Raw genomic sequence first — 19,310 nt, forward strand, 5'->3', positions numbered from 1 at the left:
TATCAAAGCAATCAATTGTGTTAAGGGAAGATGTAGTGGTGCGTGAAGATTTGGCATAAGGGTAATCATAGCATGGTGTCAAGCTTCCCATAAAAACCTCTCCTACCATGCCAAAATAGCTTCAATAGGTTCACGCTATCTATCTCTGCCCAACAAAGTAGTGTTAAGGGTGGTGCAAAATGTCTTGGCTACAAATTTTGAGCATGACTGCTCTTATGTTGTAGATTGTTGATTTTTCTAAGGAGTTTAGAGTTGGGAATGGGGGTGATGCATCATATGTTTATCTTGTTGATTCTACTTGAGGAGTTCAAAGTCGGGTAATGCATTCTTGCAATTGGGGCTCCTTAAAAACTTACAACTTAAATGGGTGTAGGGCAAAGAAAACTAATCACACTTTTGGTGGGTGGGCAAAAAAATCAATTTAATTAGGCTGAGCATAGAAAAATAGCCACACTTTTGGTTGGTGGTCAAAAAAATCAATTTAAAGAGGTAGGGCATAGAAAACTAACTACACTTTTGGGAATTTGGGGGAAGTTCACGTTTTCTAGTCTTCATGCTTTGCATCAAATTGAAAGTCTAGGCACCTTCAAATAGTAGATGTAGATTAGAGTTCTTGACATTTAGCGAATTGAAGGTGAAACATTTTGACCTTTGATAATTGAAGTCATGATTCCATGTGTCCTCCTCTCCTTAAAATTGAGACTATAATATGCCACATGTCATAGAAGTGTCTATAAGTAATACGTAGTATAGATTATGAGAGAGAGAGAGAGAGAGAGAGAGAGAGAGAGGGAGAGAGTGCATACACACTTTCTCCATAGGTTTATCACTCTCTCCAATTTGTGTTTGTTATGTGTATCCCTTTGTCTATGCCTATTGCTTTTGGTGTGTGTGCGCATGTGTGTTTGCATGTATCTAAGTTTTGTGTGCATGTGTGTGATGTCTTCTCTTGGCCAAAGTCGCACCCTGGGAAGGTGACATTAGGAAAATTTTGGACTCAAAAGAGGATTGTTTCAGTAATAATATAATAATAGACACATAGATTGAGTGACACGAAATCTAGCAACGATATTCACCGGTGGTGGGACCTCTCTACAAACCCACCTAAAATGTGGAGAAACTCTTATCTTCATAAAATATTTAAAAAACCATCACCTTGTCTTAAAATATTTTAAAATGTTTTTTTGTGAGTATCTTACACAATAAAAGAATGTTTTCCACATTCCTATGTCAGACATGGAGCACTAAAAAATTCTTTCCACCACCCCTAGAACTAATGATTTTGAATGCTTGGAATAGCTAGATGCCCCATCTCCTAGTTACTCCCTCAACTTGGTTCCATTTTTGAAACTCAAAACGTTCTTTGGTGCCCAAAGGTTCACACTCCCTCATTTCTTCTTCGCTCCTTGATCCACAAAAGTGGTTAGCTCGGTCATCCACTTTCTGCTACTTCTTCTCTCCTATGTCTGCTAATCTCTCATGGCAACCCAAAGTGGACTAAAGCAAGCAAGGAGCAGTATCTCATCTGTTGTGTCGTATAACATAAAAGACGAGAATGAAGAATGGATTCCCCAAGTATACAGGAAGTATTCTTGGGTCACTATGCAGCTAGGAAATCATGGCCACTACCGAGTGAAGGGAAAGGCAACTGAAGACTTGGCCAAACACTGGAAAGGAAGGATCCTTAACTTCAAGATGGCACCAAGAGGGAAAACTGTCAAAGAACATGTATTCATGCAAAAAGAGATCAATGTGGGACCATAGGAAGGACTTCCAAGACACAGATCACATTATATGTGCTTTTGTTTTGTATTCCAATGTTGCAAATAAGGTGATTGATATACGTTTTTTTGCCTTGCACAGATTTGTACCCATCCAATCTCCAGGAGTGGGAGCCTGCACAATGCTTTGATAGGTTTCTTGAATGTCATATATGGTGAGGTGGGGGAACTTCAATATGAAAATCGTGCACCAAGTGATCTCACAAGAAGCATAACATATTTATATGACTCATTTTATACCTTGCCACACTCAATCGGGTCGAGATGGAAATTTGGAACGTATTCCTTTGCCTACACTTGATAGTCTTGAGTGGCCATTGCTTGATACAGAAATGATAGAGTCATACAGGACCAAAATGTTTAATGATATTAAATGTGCTATGAAGCCTATAACTAGTGCAAGAAATGTCCACTTAAGTTTGTTTGTTCCAATTGCATGCTTTGTTGATTTATTTTCTGATTGTAAACATTTGAGAAAAACCAGAACAACTTTTATGTGCAAAGATATAGATGAAGCCTGGCTTGATCATTTGTTTGACAAATGATCATTTGTTTGACAACTTTTATGTGCAAAGATATAGATGAAGCCTGGCTTGATCATTTGTTTGACAAAGGTTGGAGAGTGAAATCATCAAAGGGAGATAATTTGATTCAATGTTGATTGAACACCTCCGACATTGCATTTCGGTGAGTGTTATAACATTCAAATATCTTTTTGTGAAATAGTTACAAAGCTTGTTTCATCATACTCAGGAAATTATCCTGATGATATTTTGGAATCAGATACTATATTTCCAGGCAACATCTGTACATGTCATTTACTTATAGAAGGTGGCAATGGATCAACAACAACTGGGAAAGCATGGACCAGGATACAAGAGATGGTAGCCACTCTTGCTTGATAGATATAGTTGTGATTCGATAAGCTCACCCATTTGGAAGTGGAAGAGAATTGGACTCTCGAATATGTTAGGAAAGAATTAGAAGTAGCAATTCAGAATCCTCCAGATCAATTTTGCTTCGAGCTCGATGGTTGGAAGGTAAGTAGAAGAAGAGAGCATTAGATCATTTGTAAAGATGTTGCAGCTCCACATGAATTGGAGGCACTAGAAGATATATGATGTGACCATGTATATGTATGCATGGTCACATCATATGCAATAAACTTATCTATTCAGAACATTGCTTTTGTAATTCTTTATTGTTTAAAACAATGTATTGAAGGTAAAAATTGCCCAATTGAATTTTATGTACACAAAAAGGCCTAAAGTAAGAAAACAAGAACTGAAGGAACACAATAGCAAATTTGATCATCTGATTTTCAAATTAAAAGTGCATTTACAATTGATGTTCTCTCTCGAACAACACTAAAGATGTACAAAAAATATAAATATACATGTGTAGTTCCATATTTACAGATAGCATGTTACAAAGTGCAGTACATTTATCGGAAGAAGGTTACAACAACACATCGTTAAGAAAAAAAAATCATTGGAACCCATAGGATTGGGCTTCAGGATGGAGCCACGGTTCTTCTCCCAAGTACGGAGCCCATCTAAGAGGCTCAAGGGGGCCTATACCCCTTGTGGATTGGGCGGGATGAAGTCCACAGTGCCGTTTGGAGGCATTATTTCTGCAACCTCAATCATTTTCACAATCGTGTCCTCTCTAAACGTTTGGACGTTTAGGTCCATGTAATGAGACATCGATGGAAACTGCCATCACAACTCATTAAGGCATAAGATCAACATGAAATTATACAAGAAGAGAAACAAGATTACGCATGCTTATGGGAGTTGAAAAATGCTTACATCCTTTAAATGGAGCTGAAAAATACTCCATAGCAACAACAATGCATTCAGAGCAACCCTTCACCCATAGCTATGACCATCATCTTGTTTGGGCACACTAACCCTTTGACATTCATTTTAATCTCAAGGTGTCGTCAGAGAAGAAGTAGAGGTTAAACAGGGATTGGCACAAGGTGCCATGTTATAAGAAGAGAGCTTTGCCATGCCATGCTCACAAAAGAAAATGCCGCTTGATGGAATACTCTTATGCTTTCTTATGCTTCTTGCACATGAACGTGCAGTTAATAGATGAAGAATGTACAGAGCCGCGTGCGATGAATGAAAGTGAAGACATGATTGCTCGTTAGGCTAGTCCCACGATTGAGGAAGTTACTGAAGAGGGGGACACTCCTCATGTGATTGAGGAGTTCAGTGTTGAAGAAGAGAGGAAACTCAATGAGGCGGTTGATATTGAGGCACTGAGAGAACGACACTGACGTAGGCCAGCTTGTGACTGAATCAAATGAGTTCTCCCCCATTCCAACACCATTGCTCCCCTCCTACCAAGTAGGAGATTCCGAGTATATATTGATGTCAGACATACAACATGTATTTAACTTAAGGAAGTACCATTGCATAGCCTTCATAGCCCAAAATCTGGAGGTTAATGACAATTTTGTAGATGATGATGGGATAGATAAGTACTTGTTAGTGGATAGCCATGTGAGAGACACCAAGTTCCTATCTATTACAACAACACTAAAGATGATCTAATGCTGATGTCCTTAAATATGAATGAAAAGATGCCATAGAGGAAGAGCTATAGGAGGCAAGGGCAAGATTGAGTATTACCAACATGGGAGAGTTTAGGGATGTGCCAAGTAAGACAACGGAAACCGTTCCTAGTTCAAGCACTAATTTATGGCAAGACACCTTGCTTGAAGCAGATGAGAACCAAGTGGTTACTTTCTTTTGTTGTGTTTTCGTACTTTTGTTGTGGATTTGGCTTTATTAACTTTGTCCTGGATTGTTTGGTGATGTTGTTTCTGGGCTAATGCTCCTTTATTTTTTCACTTGGAAGTATATGAAGACACATTCCTCAAATGCGCTTCAGGCAAGCGTATGGTAGGATTGGGCCATGATTTGACACTAGATACATCACCTAAAATTTCCTCAGATTGCAATATTCTAGCTAGCTTCTCCAAGGACAACGCAAGTTTTCCTCTGATGGTATCTAGGCGGCTATCACTTAAGGCTGAATGCAAACAAGGCAATACTTCTAGAGTGGCTAGCAGCTATTCAATTTTTTGGGGAGGGACTAGGAGTATATTCATTGAGATGTAAATATTATTTAACATATACTGCTTACGGCTTGGCATGTGGAATCACAGATCCTAATATGTTGAGTGCTTATGAGAAGAAGCATCTTCTTAGAACAATAAGGCCAATGGTCCCTGTTGTGCCATTGATAGAGGAAGAAGAAGATGTTGCAGAAACTTCATCAAAAAGGGCTAGCTAGGGGATGACTCTGCTCCACAACAATAGATTTAGATTGTTCTAGTTGTTAAGAAGTTTCTTCAAATTTCTCAATACTCTTACCATTAAAAACTATGAAATGTATATATGTTGAAAACATTTGTATGGGACATAGATGAAATCTCTTATTCTTTTAAAATCTTTTGAAGTTACATCATTGTTTTATAATATGTATTTCAATGATCAATTTTCTTCCACACTCTGCCTTGTCTCTGTCGTTGTCTTAGCCATTTAACATGATTATGCCTCCCCTGTGAGAGACATACATTGATCGTCTCCTTTCAGCCTGCATCTCTCTTATTGCACGTGACACGGTTGATTTAGACTATTTGATCTTCACACGAGCCCTCACTTGAATCCGCCTATACCACCATTGACATAGTTGCTTCATGGGATTACTTTTCTTCACTCCTCCTCCATGTTGAGTGGCTCTTTGATAGGCACAACATCTTTGCCAATGAGATCTTTCCATGCCTTGGGTAGACCAAATCCCAATGCTTCCACACTCTTCCTTAAAAGGGTCCATGTGCATGTAAAATGTGCTACAAATGCTCAATAACAACAAGACATTTAGTACCATACAATATATTTTGAACAACAATAAAAACTCAAAGCTGTAGGTATTCAAGTAATAACCATGTATTGTGTCAAGTTTGTCGCACCCCATGCCTTTTCATAGCTAGTGTAGAACTCTGTCACAACTTCCTCGAATTTCTCAACATCCCCATCTTCAAACCTTGCTTTTTGCAACAAAGGTGCTGGGAAATCAAGTGCCAACCACGCTTTGGCCTTTACCACCCTTGCTTGTCCTGAAGAGCCTCGGTCAGGTACAGCTGCATGAAGCTTTTTTCACACCTCAAACTTTGTGCCCGGGTGACCTCTCTGGGTATGATTAGATAAGAATTTTCTGGCTTTTGCACCTCCAAAACATGGTTTGCTAGGAACATTTCCTGTCTTCCCCGATCTTTTCAAGTCCTTCTCAATCTTTACTTGACAACAATGTAAACCTGCATCTGAAAGCACTTGCTCTATTTTTTTAATAGTTCTTTCACTCTCTAATGTTGGTTTCATAATCCATGCAAATTTGATGTACATGTAGACTAGTTTTTCAATTATTCTAACCAGAGCATGAAAAACACAAATATAAACTCTGATCAAAGGGATAACAAGAATTGGATCCCAATTAGGATCCACTCCTAGAGCATCACGATTTTGGGCTTGATGTCTATTACTATTTGCATTTAGGCATTTCCATTCTCTCTCTTTTCCTCCTTTGGAGACACCTCGTTCGGCCATGCAATACAGGCAAGGAAACTTGGCAATTACTCCTTGGGAAATACCAAGCAATGTTTCAAGGTTTTAAGATTTGCAACCAAGTGCCATTCAACCTCATATTCACCATATGCTTCTACATAAAGCTTTGCACTATTCTAGATAGTGGAAGGAAGCTCAGTTTGGTTAAAGTACCACTTTAGAATTTCATGAGCCTCTGTTGGAACCTGTTAACAAGAGGCCAATTAAGTTGTCTACAACATGTAATGGATAGCAACATAATAAACTTTTTTTTTCAAAAGGATAGCACCTCACCTCAAATGTAGCCAGCCCACCAAATCTCATTTTTTGATTGTACACTAAAGTGCCTGTCACATCAACATTACTGATACTTGCATCCAAAGCTCTATTCATTAAAGTCAAGCTAACCCTTTCTAGCTTCTGTCCTTTGATCACCTCACTCTCATCAAGTTTTAGAACAAATTTCAACCTTTCATTACACTCATGAACATTGATGTCATAAAATTTCACCATAGCCATTTGTAATTTCCAAACATCCATAATGAAGAGTACTAAGCTGGAACCTAAAGTAGAAAAGTGCACAATCATTGGTTACTCTCTACAATAGAAAGGATACAGATGTTATAACCATACCACTCGATAGAGGAGGGTGAGTAGAAATGTTTTGTTTGATGAGATGAGTAGCTAGTATTCTCCCATGGAAATGACAGAAGATGTAGATGTAAGAAATGATAGTGTTGTACAAGATGTAAAGTAGAAGTCACAAGTCTCGAGTAGACCAGGAGAGTCCTCTAAAGTGGGTTTAACATTTCTCCATGGACAGAGAAGTTGCAATTAGGAGCAGAAAGTGGTACACATGTATCACAAAAAGAGAAAGAAAAGGTGGATCAGCCCATTTTTTTTTATGTTTCTCCAGGACAATCATAGGTTGAGTGGTGAATCAAATGGCACAAAACGGAGCCTTGATGAGGAGTTGGGGATACCAAGGATTGTTACACCTAGTGCAAGAAGAAGCATGGATGCTTCGAAGACACTTGGTAGCAAGCCAGTGTTACAAAGATCCACACGAGTAAAATACCATGCAATAGGCTCAAATATGATGGATATACGACCCACAACTATGCATATATGACAAAGATGATACATGAATTTGAGCCTACATGCTTTGAGGATGCAGTAGAAAAGAGAAATTGAATGCATTCATGAATGAGAAAATGGCAGCTTTGGATGCAAACCACCCTTGGGAGCTAGTACCATTGCCTCATGATAAGAAGGATACTGGATGCAAGTGAGTTTACCACATAAAGCACAATACTGATGGATCTATAAGCAGGTTTGTTATGCACCATAACATCCTCCAAATACCTTTGTATATCTTTCATTCTTTTAGTCTTCAAATTGATGTTGTTTAAAGAAATATTCTATAAGCCAAGGAAGGGAAAGAATAGAAGGCTAGAAGAGAGGACTCAAAGGATTAGGATTGACCCTCCCTTCAAAAAATGTATGTATAAAAGCCGTCATTTGACTTTGGTCTTCATTCTTCCATGTAAAGTTTGAGGAATAAAGACATGGAGCTTCCTTCACTTGTGTGGTTTTTCCATTGTTTCTACTTCCCTCTTACTACCTTATTGCATTGCTATGATTACGTTTTCCCTTTCACCATACTCACAATTTCCTTTCTCTACTCTTTTTCCCCCTCCCCCTTGAGTAGAATGCACAAGAGAAGAATTCAAGGATGATGGAGTGACAACATTGCAAGGTCATCCGAATGATGGCTATCACAAGTACTGGTGGAGGTTGAGCTCTCCATAGTAGCTTGTTTGGATGATCCCCATGACATGTTAGTTCCCCGATTGAACTTAACCGCTTTGGCACTGTTGTTGGGGAAGGTACGGCCATTCAAGCTTGTCATTCATGTTTTCCTTTCCTCGTATTACCCTTGCACAATTAGTAGATCTAGTTGGAATAGGTGGTAGTTCAAGAAAGTGGCCAGAGGGTTGGACATTAGTCAAAACACATGATCTTGTTGTTGTTTTCTTTGAGAAAAGTTAAAATAGTTGTTTATCAATGTCTTCTCATAAAAAAATGACCTATCATAGTCAACTTTTGGGTTGGATTCGATTGAACTTAACCGCTTTGGCACTGTTGTTGGGGAAGGTACGGCCATTCAAGCTTGTCATTCATGTTTTCCTTTCCTCGTATTACCCTTGCACAATTAGTAGATCTAGTTGGAATAGGTGGTAGTTCAAGAAAGTGGCCAGAGGGTTGGACATTAGTCAAAACACATGATCTTGTTGTTGTTTTCTTTGAGAAAAGTTAAAATAGTTGTTTATCAATGTCTTCTCATAAAAAAATGACCTATCATAGTCAACTTTTGGGTTGGATTCGACCCATGAAGTAACAAGTGAGGTCAAAAAGCAAGGTTGTCAATTCGTACCAAAAAAGTTTTTAATTGTTTTTCTGCTTCAAATAATTAGTATAGCACCCATACTACACTGTACAATCACACAGAAAGAAGAAAATCTTTTTTTAGGACTAAAATTCACCATCTTAGTGTTGACAGTTCCAGGCCATTGGGTTATGCTTAACCCAGTGCTGCTGGATTACCAACATAGAATTAATCACAACAGCTCTTTGCCAACTATCACCTACTGCTTGACATTAGTAAACATGCCAACTATCACATCACCAACCCCAAAACAACCCACCACACTGAATTAATCTCTTATCCTAACTCTAGACTTGAAGGCCAATTTAGGAAGCTAATTGTGTGCACATAAAAAAATCCAAGGTCAAAACTAGCTTATCCTTTATCTATAATCTAGCACCGTTAAGTTAATAACCCAGTGCGCTCCATTATTCCTTGCATTTGATTTGGCTGAAAAATCTGAATTGTTACAAAGGAAAACAGCCCGAGGTCAGTCCCAAGTAATTTTGCATTTAACATTCCTTGCTAAGATGCCACGCTAGATTAATAACCCAACACCGCAAAATTAATTTAAACCAGAAACATTATGAAAATATCAGGTCTTGACACTCAAAAGTTAATCTTTTGATTCTACCTTCCATATTGAGTTCCCAACAACGAGAATTTTGAGACGTTGGATTAATTTGATTCAACACACTGAATTAATAATTGTCATCTGAGCATGATCTAGAATATTGCCAAGTGTAGTCATAGATAACAGTGTGGAATCATCATTTATAGAGCCAAGGAATCTAGTTGTTATTATATAAGGTCAATCAGACACCACGTTGGATTAGTTGAGTTAATCCTGAGCTGACTTTTTGCTTGAGTGACACAACATGAGCCAGTAGACTGACAACAAGTTGAAAAAATCTAGAACCTCAAAATCCTACATGCACCTCAAATCCAAAAGAATACTAGGATCTAGAAGACAGTGCATTAAACGTCAACCTAGAGGCCATCTTGGGCCCAAGTGTAGAAACCCTAAGGGAAGAGATTTCTTTGAATAGTGCATCTTCTATACTAGGGCCATTCTTTGAGAATGACTCAAGCATAGATGAGACATTGAGCATGGAGAGCAACACACAAAACCGAAATGACACGCAATTATCCATAGCTCTAGATTCAGGGACTTAGTTCCCAATGTAGTCAGCTTCCACTAGAATTCACGAAGGAATAACCAAATTCTTTCGAAGGTTCAACCCACGAGCTCCATTGTTTCAAGAAAATACAAAAAACGTCAGTCCATTTGCTCGTACAAACCCAGTGACCTCAAGACCACCTGTTGTTACAGAAACTACCACAAGGGTGATGACGTACGCCTTGTGCCCATGTCAAGCATGTCTTTAAATTTAAGGTATGGATTTTTTGATTGAATTTTCAAGGTATCATTAATAGTTCTTTTTTAATTATACAAACACACCATTGTGAAACAATTACTGAATCATTGGTTAAATCTAAACACTTTTTACAAATGATTAATTGAATGCACCATGACATTAACCTTTAAAATAGAACTTGTGCGACGTCTACAAGAAAAAACTTCCCATGCCTACCCTTGTGCACCCCTCCATTAAAGGTACATAAAGGCATAAAAGAAGTCTTTCAAAAAGGGCCTCATAATCATTCATTGTAATATGTTTAGCAAGCAATGTAGGTAATAGAAAAGGGAAACTCAAGCTTGTTTCATATTCCTAGATCAGGAGGAAGAGATAGGAACTCTCACAACTCAATTTAGACCTATTTTGGGTTATTTGAGTAGGATTAGGCTAGTAGGAAGATTAGGGTTGGATGAGACCCTAAAACTTCTGTTGTATATAAGGCCGGTCAGTTGACCAAGTCTTCACTTTGTCAAGCAAGGAAGAAAGAGTCCAACAACAGTGTGTAGGAAGTTTGATAAAACTATTCGTAGCAATTGAGGAGATTTGCACGAAGTTGGTTCACATTCATGCAGATGACTCTTGCATTATTGACAGTGGTGCATCATCCCACATGACCAGTCATAAGGATTGGTATACCTCTCTACATCTAGTAGAGAATGTCATCCTAATAGGAGTCGACAATGATGCTAAGTGCAGAATGAAAGGAAAAGTTACGATAGCTCTCAAGTCAAATGGAGTGGTAAAGTAGTTGTTGGATGTTCTTTATGTGTCAGACATCAAGAGGGACTTGTTGTCCATTGCTACAATTATGGATCAGAACCTCAAAGTTCACTTCGATAAGAACGGTGCAGAGATCATGGACCATTAGGGGAAGGTCGTGGGCAAAGGAACTCGGTGCAACAATGTCTATGAGCTCTCAACTTTTAGTGCTCAAGCCAATGTGAGCAATACAAAGTTGTGGCATGACCTTGCTTCTTTTAAAGAAATGCACAAAAGCAAAATGATTGTCAATTTGGTAGAAATTACAAATTTCCTAGATGCAAGTGAAGCTTGTGTGATGGGCAAGCAACATCGGCAACTATTTCCTAAAGATCCTAGCAGGGCAAAGGCTCCTCTAGAGCTCATTCATACGGATCTCTACGGGAAGATGGAGATGGAAGTGTTGGGTGGCTCCTACTAATTCATGACATTAATAAACGACAACAATAGGAGGATATGGATATACTTCCCAAAGTCCGAGCATCGCGCTCTTGGAAAATTCAAGGAATGGCATGTGATGGTTGAGAAGGAATAAAAAAATAAGCTCAAGATGTTAAGGTCAGACGGAGAAGATGAGTTCGCATTAGGTGAATTCAAAAGTTATTGCCAAAGTCGTAGAATCAAGAGGCAAAAGCCCTCTCCAAATACACCGCAGCAAAATAGAGTAGGAAAGTGCAAGAATTGTGTCATCTTTAAAATGGCAAGGAGTATGATAAAAGGGAAAGGGTTGCCAACAATTTCTGGGTTGAAGTGTGTACCACATCAATATACATTATGAATTTCAGCTTTACAAAGGCTGTGAAGGGGATTACTCCAATGCAAGCCTTATCTGATAAGAAACCTTCAACAACACATTTCAGATTTTTTGGAAGCGGTTATTTTCTGCATGTTCCTGGTGCCAACAAAACCGAGTGGGATTTGAAGAGTAAGAAATGTATTTTCTTGGGGTACAAGGAGTAAGCAAGGGTTTACTACTTTATCCCCGTGACCAAGAAGGTATTGGTCAACCATGATGTGGTCTGCTAAGAATAGCTGCATCAAATGGAGGAGGCTACCTTCCCAGACACCTAGGATCAGGATATCCATGCAGCATAGCCACCACCAGCAGTAGATCCCAACAATGCTTGGGTGGATTGAAGAAGAGAAAGACAAATAAGATGAGCCCGTTGAACCACAACAGCAATGGCCATTCCGGAAGTAGGTGAAGCAGTTTTTGGACAGTAGAGAATCCTCAGCCATTAAGGAGACACCATCCAAACACCACCAGTTGAAGAGATTAGAGGAGCAACGTAGTGTGTAAGAACACTTGTCAACTACGCATTGATGTGACAGAGGTGATCTATTTTGAAGAGCTCAAATGTATTGAAGAGGCACAAGGTGATGATAATTGGATGGAGGCCATGCAATTGGAGTATGGCCCCATAATGAAAAAATTACAACACTTGGGACCTTGTGGATCGGCCACAAAAATGCAAGGTAATCGGCATCAAAGTGGGTGTATAAGACCAAGTACAAGTCTGACAACACATTCGATAAGTATAAGGCATATCTCGTGGAAAAAGGCTTTGCACAAGTGCACGGCTTTGATTATCAGACACTTTTGCACCCATGGCTTGCCCATCCACAATTCCCAGTGTTTTGGCCTTAGTAACACAAGAAGGATGTCCTGTGTTTGAGATGGATGTAAATTCCACCTTTTTGAACAGAGATCTCAAAGGAGGAGGTATACGTGAATCACCCACCAGGTTTTGTGATCCTCAATTCAAAAGGTAAAGTCAACAAACTGAAGGAGGCACTTATGGGCTGAAACAGGCCCCATGTGCATGGTACCAGCAGATTGATGCATACTTTTTGAGAAACGGTTCAAGAGGAGCCCATCTAATGCTACTCTGTATATCTACAAATAAGAAGGCATGTGTATGATTGTGGTCCTTTATATGGATTATCCTGTCATGACAAGGAACCATGAAGAAAAGATCTTGCATACAAAGCAAATGTTGAGGGGAGAGTTTGAAATGACAAACTTCAAATGTATGCATGTATGTTCGGGATTTGAGGTTTGGCAAGAGCCAGATTAGATCATCTCACAATAGTAGTATGCTGGAGGGATATTGAAGGCATTTGGCATGGCTAAGTGCGAATCAGTGGTGGGTACCCCTATGGAGGTTGGCATGAAGCTATCAACAGAGGATTCATCACCATTGGTGGGTGGACAAAGCAATGTACAAAAAGCTTGTGGGGAGTTTGATTTACTTGTGCAACACACAGTCTAACATCAATTATGCAACTAGTGTATTGAGCAGGTTCTCCAACAAAGCATGGGAGAACCATTGGAGGGAAAAGATGCAAGTGATGACATGTACTATTTTTCTCTTAGATCTAGAGTTGTCTCACAGGTCAGCAAGAAGCAATCAATGGTTTCTCTTTCTTCTACTGAGGTCAAGTACAAATGACCTTGCTTTGCTTCTTATGAGGCCGTTTGGTTAAGGAGGACTTTAGGTGACATTGGCATAGTGCAGAGCAAGCCTACACAGTTGTTGTGTGATAATTGGAGTTGCATGGCAATTGCAAAGAACCCGATGTTCCACGCTCACTAAGCACATTGAGATTCAGTATCACTTTGTGTGCAAACTCATCATGGATGGAGAGGTGTGTTGTTCGACTGCAGAGAATGCTACGGACATCTTCACGAAGGCTCTTGGGAGAGACTTGCTGGAGAGGCATCTTTATTGACTCGGCATTAGGCCAAAAAAGTAGTTCACCTATGGGTGGATAATGAGGGGCTCAGCGGGGTCATGACTAAAAACCCTATGTATCACGTGCATTCAAGATGTATTTTAAAAAGTTCCTATTCAGCAAGTTTATAATGCCCTCTTTTCTTCAAAAGTTTTCTTTTTTTTTCAAAATTAATTAAAAAAACCCATCCTATGAATGTAAATCTAATAATTTTTCAATAAACCCCTCTCATTGAACTCACATGGTACATTAACATTTTCTAAGTGACCCCCCCAAGTTGAGGGGGGTTTAGATGTCAATGTTCCATGCTCATGTAACTACATGGGAACCAGGTAACTCTACATATGAGCCTCCCATATGAGGAGAAGGCACTTGAATAGCTAGGTACAACTAGGTACTAGTTTAGACACCAGATGGGGGCCATGTGTGGCTTGATGGTGGTTGGATGGATATAGATAGGCTTGGTATACTGCCAACTAGGCTACATGTAAGTGCAAGAAGGCATCCCATGGCTGACCGCATTGAGGATAGTTGGAGCATATTCCCAAGCTCAGCCCATTCTTGCGTGTGGGGCCCTAGACATCTCCGATGGCAATGGGCGAAACTGAGATCATGGATTAGTTACTCTAACCTATGCCACCATTCTATCGGCTAGTCGGTGTCCAAGTCAGTGATTCACCCTTAGGAAGCCACGTTGGGCCATCTTGGTCTATGTCCTTGATCGGATTTAGCTCACCACATCCTGGTGGCTATATATGAGTGAGACCGTGAAGTCCATATTCACCATAGCTATAACAACCCAATTTTCAGAGCATGTAGCCTCCATCCTCTACTATTTCCAGCATGCCATCGAAGCTTCTTCATAGAAGTGCACGGCTAGGAGGCAACGCCATCATTGTATCAACTTTAAGTAATAAATTTTCAGTTTTCCATATTGTCATATTTTCTCTCTTGCATACGAGATCTTGTTATACGCCTCATGCTTCTTTTCTTACAGGTTATCAGTGATGCTATCATGGTGCCATCACGGTTACATTGGAGAGAAGCTTAATAAGGTGGCAGTTGTTGTTGCTGCTCATGCATCGGGTTTGTTGCCCACCTATGGCCTGAAAGGCTTACTGAAGCTACCATGCAAGATAATGGGGCACTTGCACGTCACTTGGCTGATTGACAACTGGATGTGTTTATCATAGATTCTTTTTGCACGTCACATCTCTATCTTTGTAGAGTATATTATATATGTAATCCAACTAGCAATTTGAAGATTCACCAATGTTAATTAGTGAAGATCTAGACCACGTGGTGCTTGTAGTATGCTAATGAGGATACGTGTATAGCATCATGAATTGCTCTCTCTCTCTCTCTCTCTCTCTCTCTCTCTCTCTCTCTCTCTCTCCCCAAATATGCATAAAATTTCTATGACTTGACATAATAATCCCTTATAATTTTTTTCAAATGATATAATGTTGCAAAGACGCCAGCTTGGCTAGATTAATGTATAAAAAGATGCTTGCCGACAAAAGAATAGTTGCTCCTTGAAATCTGGATATTTTCATGGATCAAGCTTGGAATAGAAAAGGTCCAAAGCTCTTCAAAATCAATTGCAAGAGGTGAAGAAAAAGTACAGAGATTCCCACCAGCTTTAATGACAAAGACGATAGCATCATTTAACCTTCAATTCCCTACATTAACTCAATCCTTTTTATATTAGAATGACTTTTATTCCTAACATTAACTCTTCATACTTTTTATATTAGAGTTAGTGTAATTTGCTGAAACTTGAGAGAGACAAGGATGAGATTCTTGCTTGAAACCTCGAAAGGAGTAAGAAAGAGCTGGTGGAACTTTGGAAGCATTGACCAATTGAATGAGAGAATGTTGGACAACAAGGTGAGAAACCTAGGAATGGAAAATCAAAGAGGATTTCTCTATTGAAAGAAATTCATGGAAGAAGAACCTCATTGCTTGCAACTTTGATTGGAAGGATAAGAAGAAAAGATGGGTAGCAAAGTTGACAGATAGAGATCGTGTCAACTTTCAAGACTATGCAGGAGAAGCTCAATGATTCGATTTGTATATCAATGGCAAGGATTGGGTCTGTGTCTCTTAATCAACACTCCTTCTATGCTCACATTTTGCACACATTACACCATTTTTCCACCCAACAATCCCAACCATGAATTGCCAAAACCAACGAGAAAGATGAACCGATTCTCCTATAGAATTAACCTCCCACTGATGTAGCATCGACACATTTAATCTACAATTGCCAACTGCTAGCACAATTGAACTTTATGAGACCAAATCCTCACAATTACACGATATTAGTGTGAACAATCTAGAAAGGTTTCTCATTTTTATGAACATGAATGTAAACACAAAGTGGTGAGAATCTATCGTCGTGCTAATGCACTTCAAGTAGAATCCATAGTCGATACATGTGGTCTTCAAACATGAAGTGATCACCGCATGTCCTATGTCGTGTAAAATGGGGAAATGATCATTGTTAGCTAGCTTTCACAATGACCAATAAACTATAGATAAGTCCCACGGTGCTAAGTTTATAGAGAATAGAGTCCCAAGTGTTGAAGGATCATGCAAGTGCGCCAAAAGGACCATGAAAGTTTTAAGAACCGTGAAAGAAGCCATGAGACAAAAGGTCACCCTGTTATTTGAAGCCTTTCTTCCCAAGCTCTACCAGATCGGGTATGACAGTCACTCTTAAGATAAGCTACACCTTTGTCTATGAAATTGCGTTCTTTCTATAGGGTAGGGATGATTTTGTAACCTCAACGAGCGAAAAGGATGCACCCACTTCCTTGCATTTCACCATGATTTTTATAAAACTCAAGATGATTTGAATCTTCTATAGATTTCAATGTTCATTCATCCAAGAGCATTTCCAAAAGGGTGGACCTGATGCGCGAAAGCAAGTGGGTACGTTATATGTCTTCCCTTTGCATATGCCACAACATCGTGCGGGTGCCCTACTTGTTATTGTGAATTATAATGCATTAGACTTTTACTGTCTTATTTCCAATACTGTAAACAAGCATGTCTAACATGCAAATGTTGTAGACCAGTTGGAAGCAAGTAAGCAAATCGGGTGCCCTTTATTCAACGGGGATCAAAGGACTGATCGTGTACATGGGCAGCGTTATTGTGTAGAAGGTTAGTCGATCGTGCTGCTCCTTCATCATGAGTGATCATCGATCAGTGATGACGGGCAGAAGGTGATGGTGAAGGTGCCGCCGGTGGGAGTGACGTGGTCCTTGGTGTTGTCACCGGACCAGCTGAAGACGTCGGGGCAGGAGGGGCGCACGTTCTGGGCGTAGCTGGAGTTGGGGTCGTCACGGTTGGGGCTCACGCAGGCGCTGCCGCTCACGTCGGTGGCAGGGCAAATGGAGGCCCAGGCGCTGCACGACAAGCTCTGCCCGTCTCCCGTGATGCTCATGCCCACGCCCAGGAAGAAGCCGTTGACAGCGCTCAGGTCGTAGTGGTCAGTGTTGGCTTGGATGTCGATGGAGAACTCGGCCAACAGGCCCGGCACACCGGTGCCGATGTTACCCGCCCACCCATTGGGCGGGCTGAGCCCTTTCGACTGCCCTGGCGCAAGGCTGAATCCGGACGTGCCGATGGACGGCCCGCCACTGTTCTCCGCCACTTGCACGCCCAGCGTGTTGCCGCAGTTGTTCACCACGTTGAACGATGTGGCTGAAACGCCCGACAGTAGCAGCAGCGACGCCGATAACACAAGCACCAGCGCCATCATCGTTGGAGTCACGGAGGCCATATTAGTGAGTACCGTCTAACTGCTCGCTTGCTCTACTTCTTCTGCTTGTAGATAATGCGGTGTCTGTATTGTATGCAGCTTGTCTATTGCAGAATGTCGTAAAAACGCACATATATATAGAGAGATCGTGGAGCTGCTCACCTCCTTCGTTTTCAAAGTCCACAGTACAGGAATTAACGGAAGCTGCAACCACCCCTCAGATTTCAAAGGCGACTCGTTCTCTTCTTTGGCAAAGGAAAGATCTACCATCTATCTCTTTAACAACCATCTATCTCTTTCGTTTAACAACCCTTTACAACCATCTATCTCTTTCGTTGGTTATTTTGAGCAAACTCCTCCTCTATTCTTTCTTCATGTGCACGTCTCTCCGTCGTTTAACAAGTCATCTCCGCGTATTTTGAGCAAACTCCTCCTCTTTCTTTCTTCATGTGCACGTCTCTCCGTCGTTTAACAACTCATCTCCGCGTATTTTGAGCAAACTCCTCCTCTATTCTTTCATGTGCACGTCTCTCCGTCGTTTAACAACCCTTTCTTTCGTTGGTCATCTCCCAGTATTTTGAGCAAACTCCTCCTCTATTCTTTCTTCGTGTGCACGTCTCTCCGTCGTTTAACCAATCGCCAACTTCTTTCTTTCCATGTTCATCACCATCATCGCTTTTGCCTTTCTACACCTCCCTATCTGACCTTTTCTTTCATGATCTCTCTGCGTTTTCCTTGAAACCAATCTTCATCGTCTTTGTTTTAATGTCCTTGTCTCCTACGCGCTATTTCGTCTTCTTCTTATCGTCCCCCATCTCTTAACCTTTGATATTCCTTCACCTCAACAACTTACTTTTGCATAATGATTCACGAAGACGAGTGAAATGAAGATGACTTGGTTTGGTTGAAAATATTGACAACGAGAAAGGTGACGATTCTCTATCTCTTGAAATGTGTGTGCATTCTTATTGCGGAGATGCGGGTACATTATTCATGTAGAATAGTAGACAAGATATGATAGTAGTCTATAGAATTGCTGCACGACAGGATGGTCCGCCACACGAGGGGGGTGTGTGTGAGGCCATTCTTCGGAATGGTGCTTACCCTGGGGCACTTAGTCAGTAACGCGGCTAGTCTGTGTCCTATGGTAAGTATGGCACGCCGTAGCGGTACTAGTCGATAACGCGGCAAGCATAGTATCGTTATGGCGATGTCACCTTCCCTTCCCTTCCCTTTGTCAAATGCGGGCATATGGTCGATAACGCGGCCAGTGTATGTCCGTATTCTATTCGTATTCCCATAGATTCGGGCGGCATTTTATCGTTAACGCAGCAAGTTGGTGTCGTCCGCTAGTGCATATATTGTTTTTTGCATATTGCGGCATTTGATCGTTAACGCGGTCGAAAAAATGTCGTAAATTTGCTTGCATATTACGGCATGTGATCGTTAACGTGGTCGAAAAAATGTCGTAAATTTGTTTGATTTGACTTGTATTGTTTTTATTGTGTGTGATCCATGCGATACTTGGTTGCTAACGCGGCATGAGTATTTCATGGATCAAAGTTTACATCATATTGTCTTTACGTTTTATTTCATAATATCGTAACTCAAAAAAATGAATCTCTCTCTCTCTTCCTGCCCCCCTCTCTCTCTCTCTCATGATACACTTCACAACTCTTTCTCTCTCTCTCTCTCATGATACACTTCACAACACGATAGATGTGTAAATGGATTTCTTTTTTTTCTCTTAAAATATACGTAATTCCTAATAATTTCTTTTTTCTCCCTCTATTT

At 40.3% G+C, this 19,310-nt stretch overlaps 1 protein-coding gene across 1 annotated transcript; it reads right to left on the reverse strand.

The window, feature by feature from the left end:
• Window positions 1-16,940: 16,940 nt before the first annotated feature.
• Window positions 16,941-17,513, reverse strand: LOC147622104 (pathogenesis-related protein 5-like). Its single transcript, XM_086823546.1, has one exon. The coding sequence runs from the start codon at window positions 17,511-17,513 to the stop codon at window positions 16,941-16,943; it is 573 nt and encodes a 190-aa protein (XP_086679672.1).
• Between the last annotated feature and the right edge of the window lie 1,797 nt (window positions 17,514-19,310).

This window comes from Cibotium barometz, chromosome 29 (assembly GCF_041138505.1).
Source record: "Cibotium barometz isolate CiBa-2024 chromosome 29, ASM4113850v1, whole genome shotgun sequence".
NCBI classification, from domain to species: domain Eukaryota; kingdom Viridiplantae; phylum Streptophyta; class Polypodiopsida; order Cyatheales; family Cibotiaceae; genus Cibotium; species Cibotium barometz.

Coding starts and splice junctions, on each gene's coding strand:
- LOC147622104 (XM_086823546.1), bottom strand. CDS start 17,513: ATGGCGCTGGTGCTTGTGTTATCGGCGTCGCTGCTGCTACTGTCGGGC.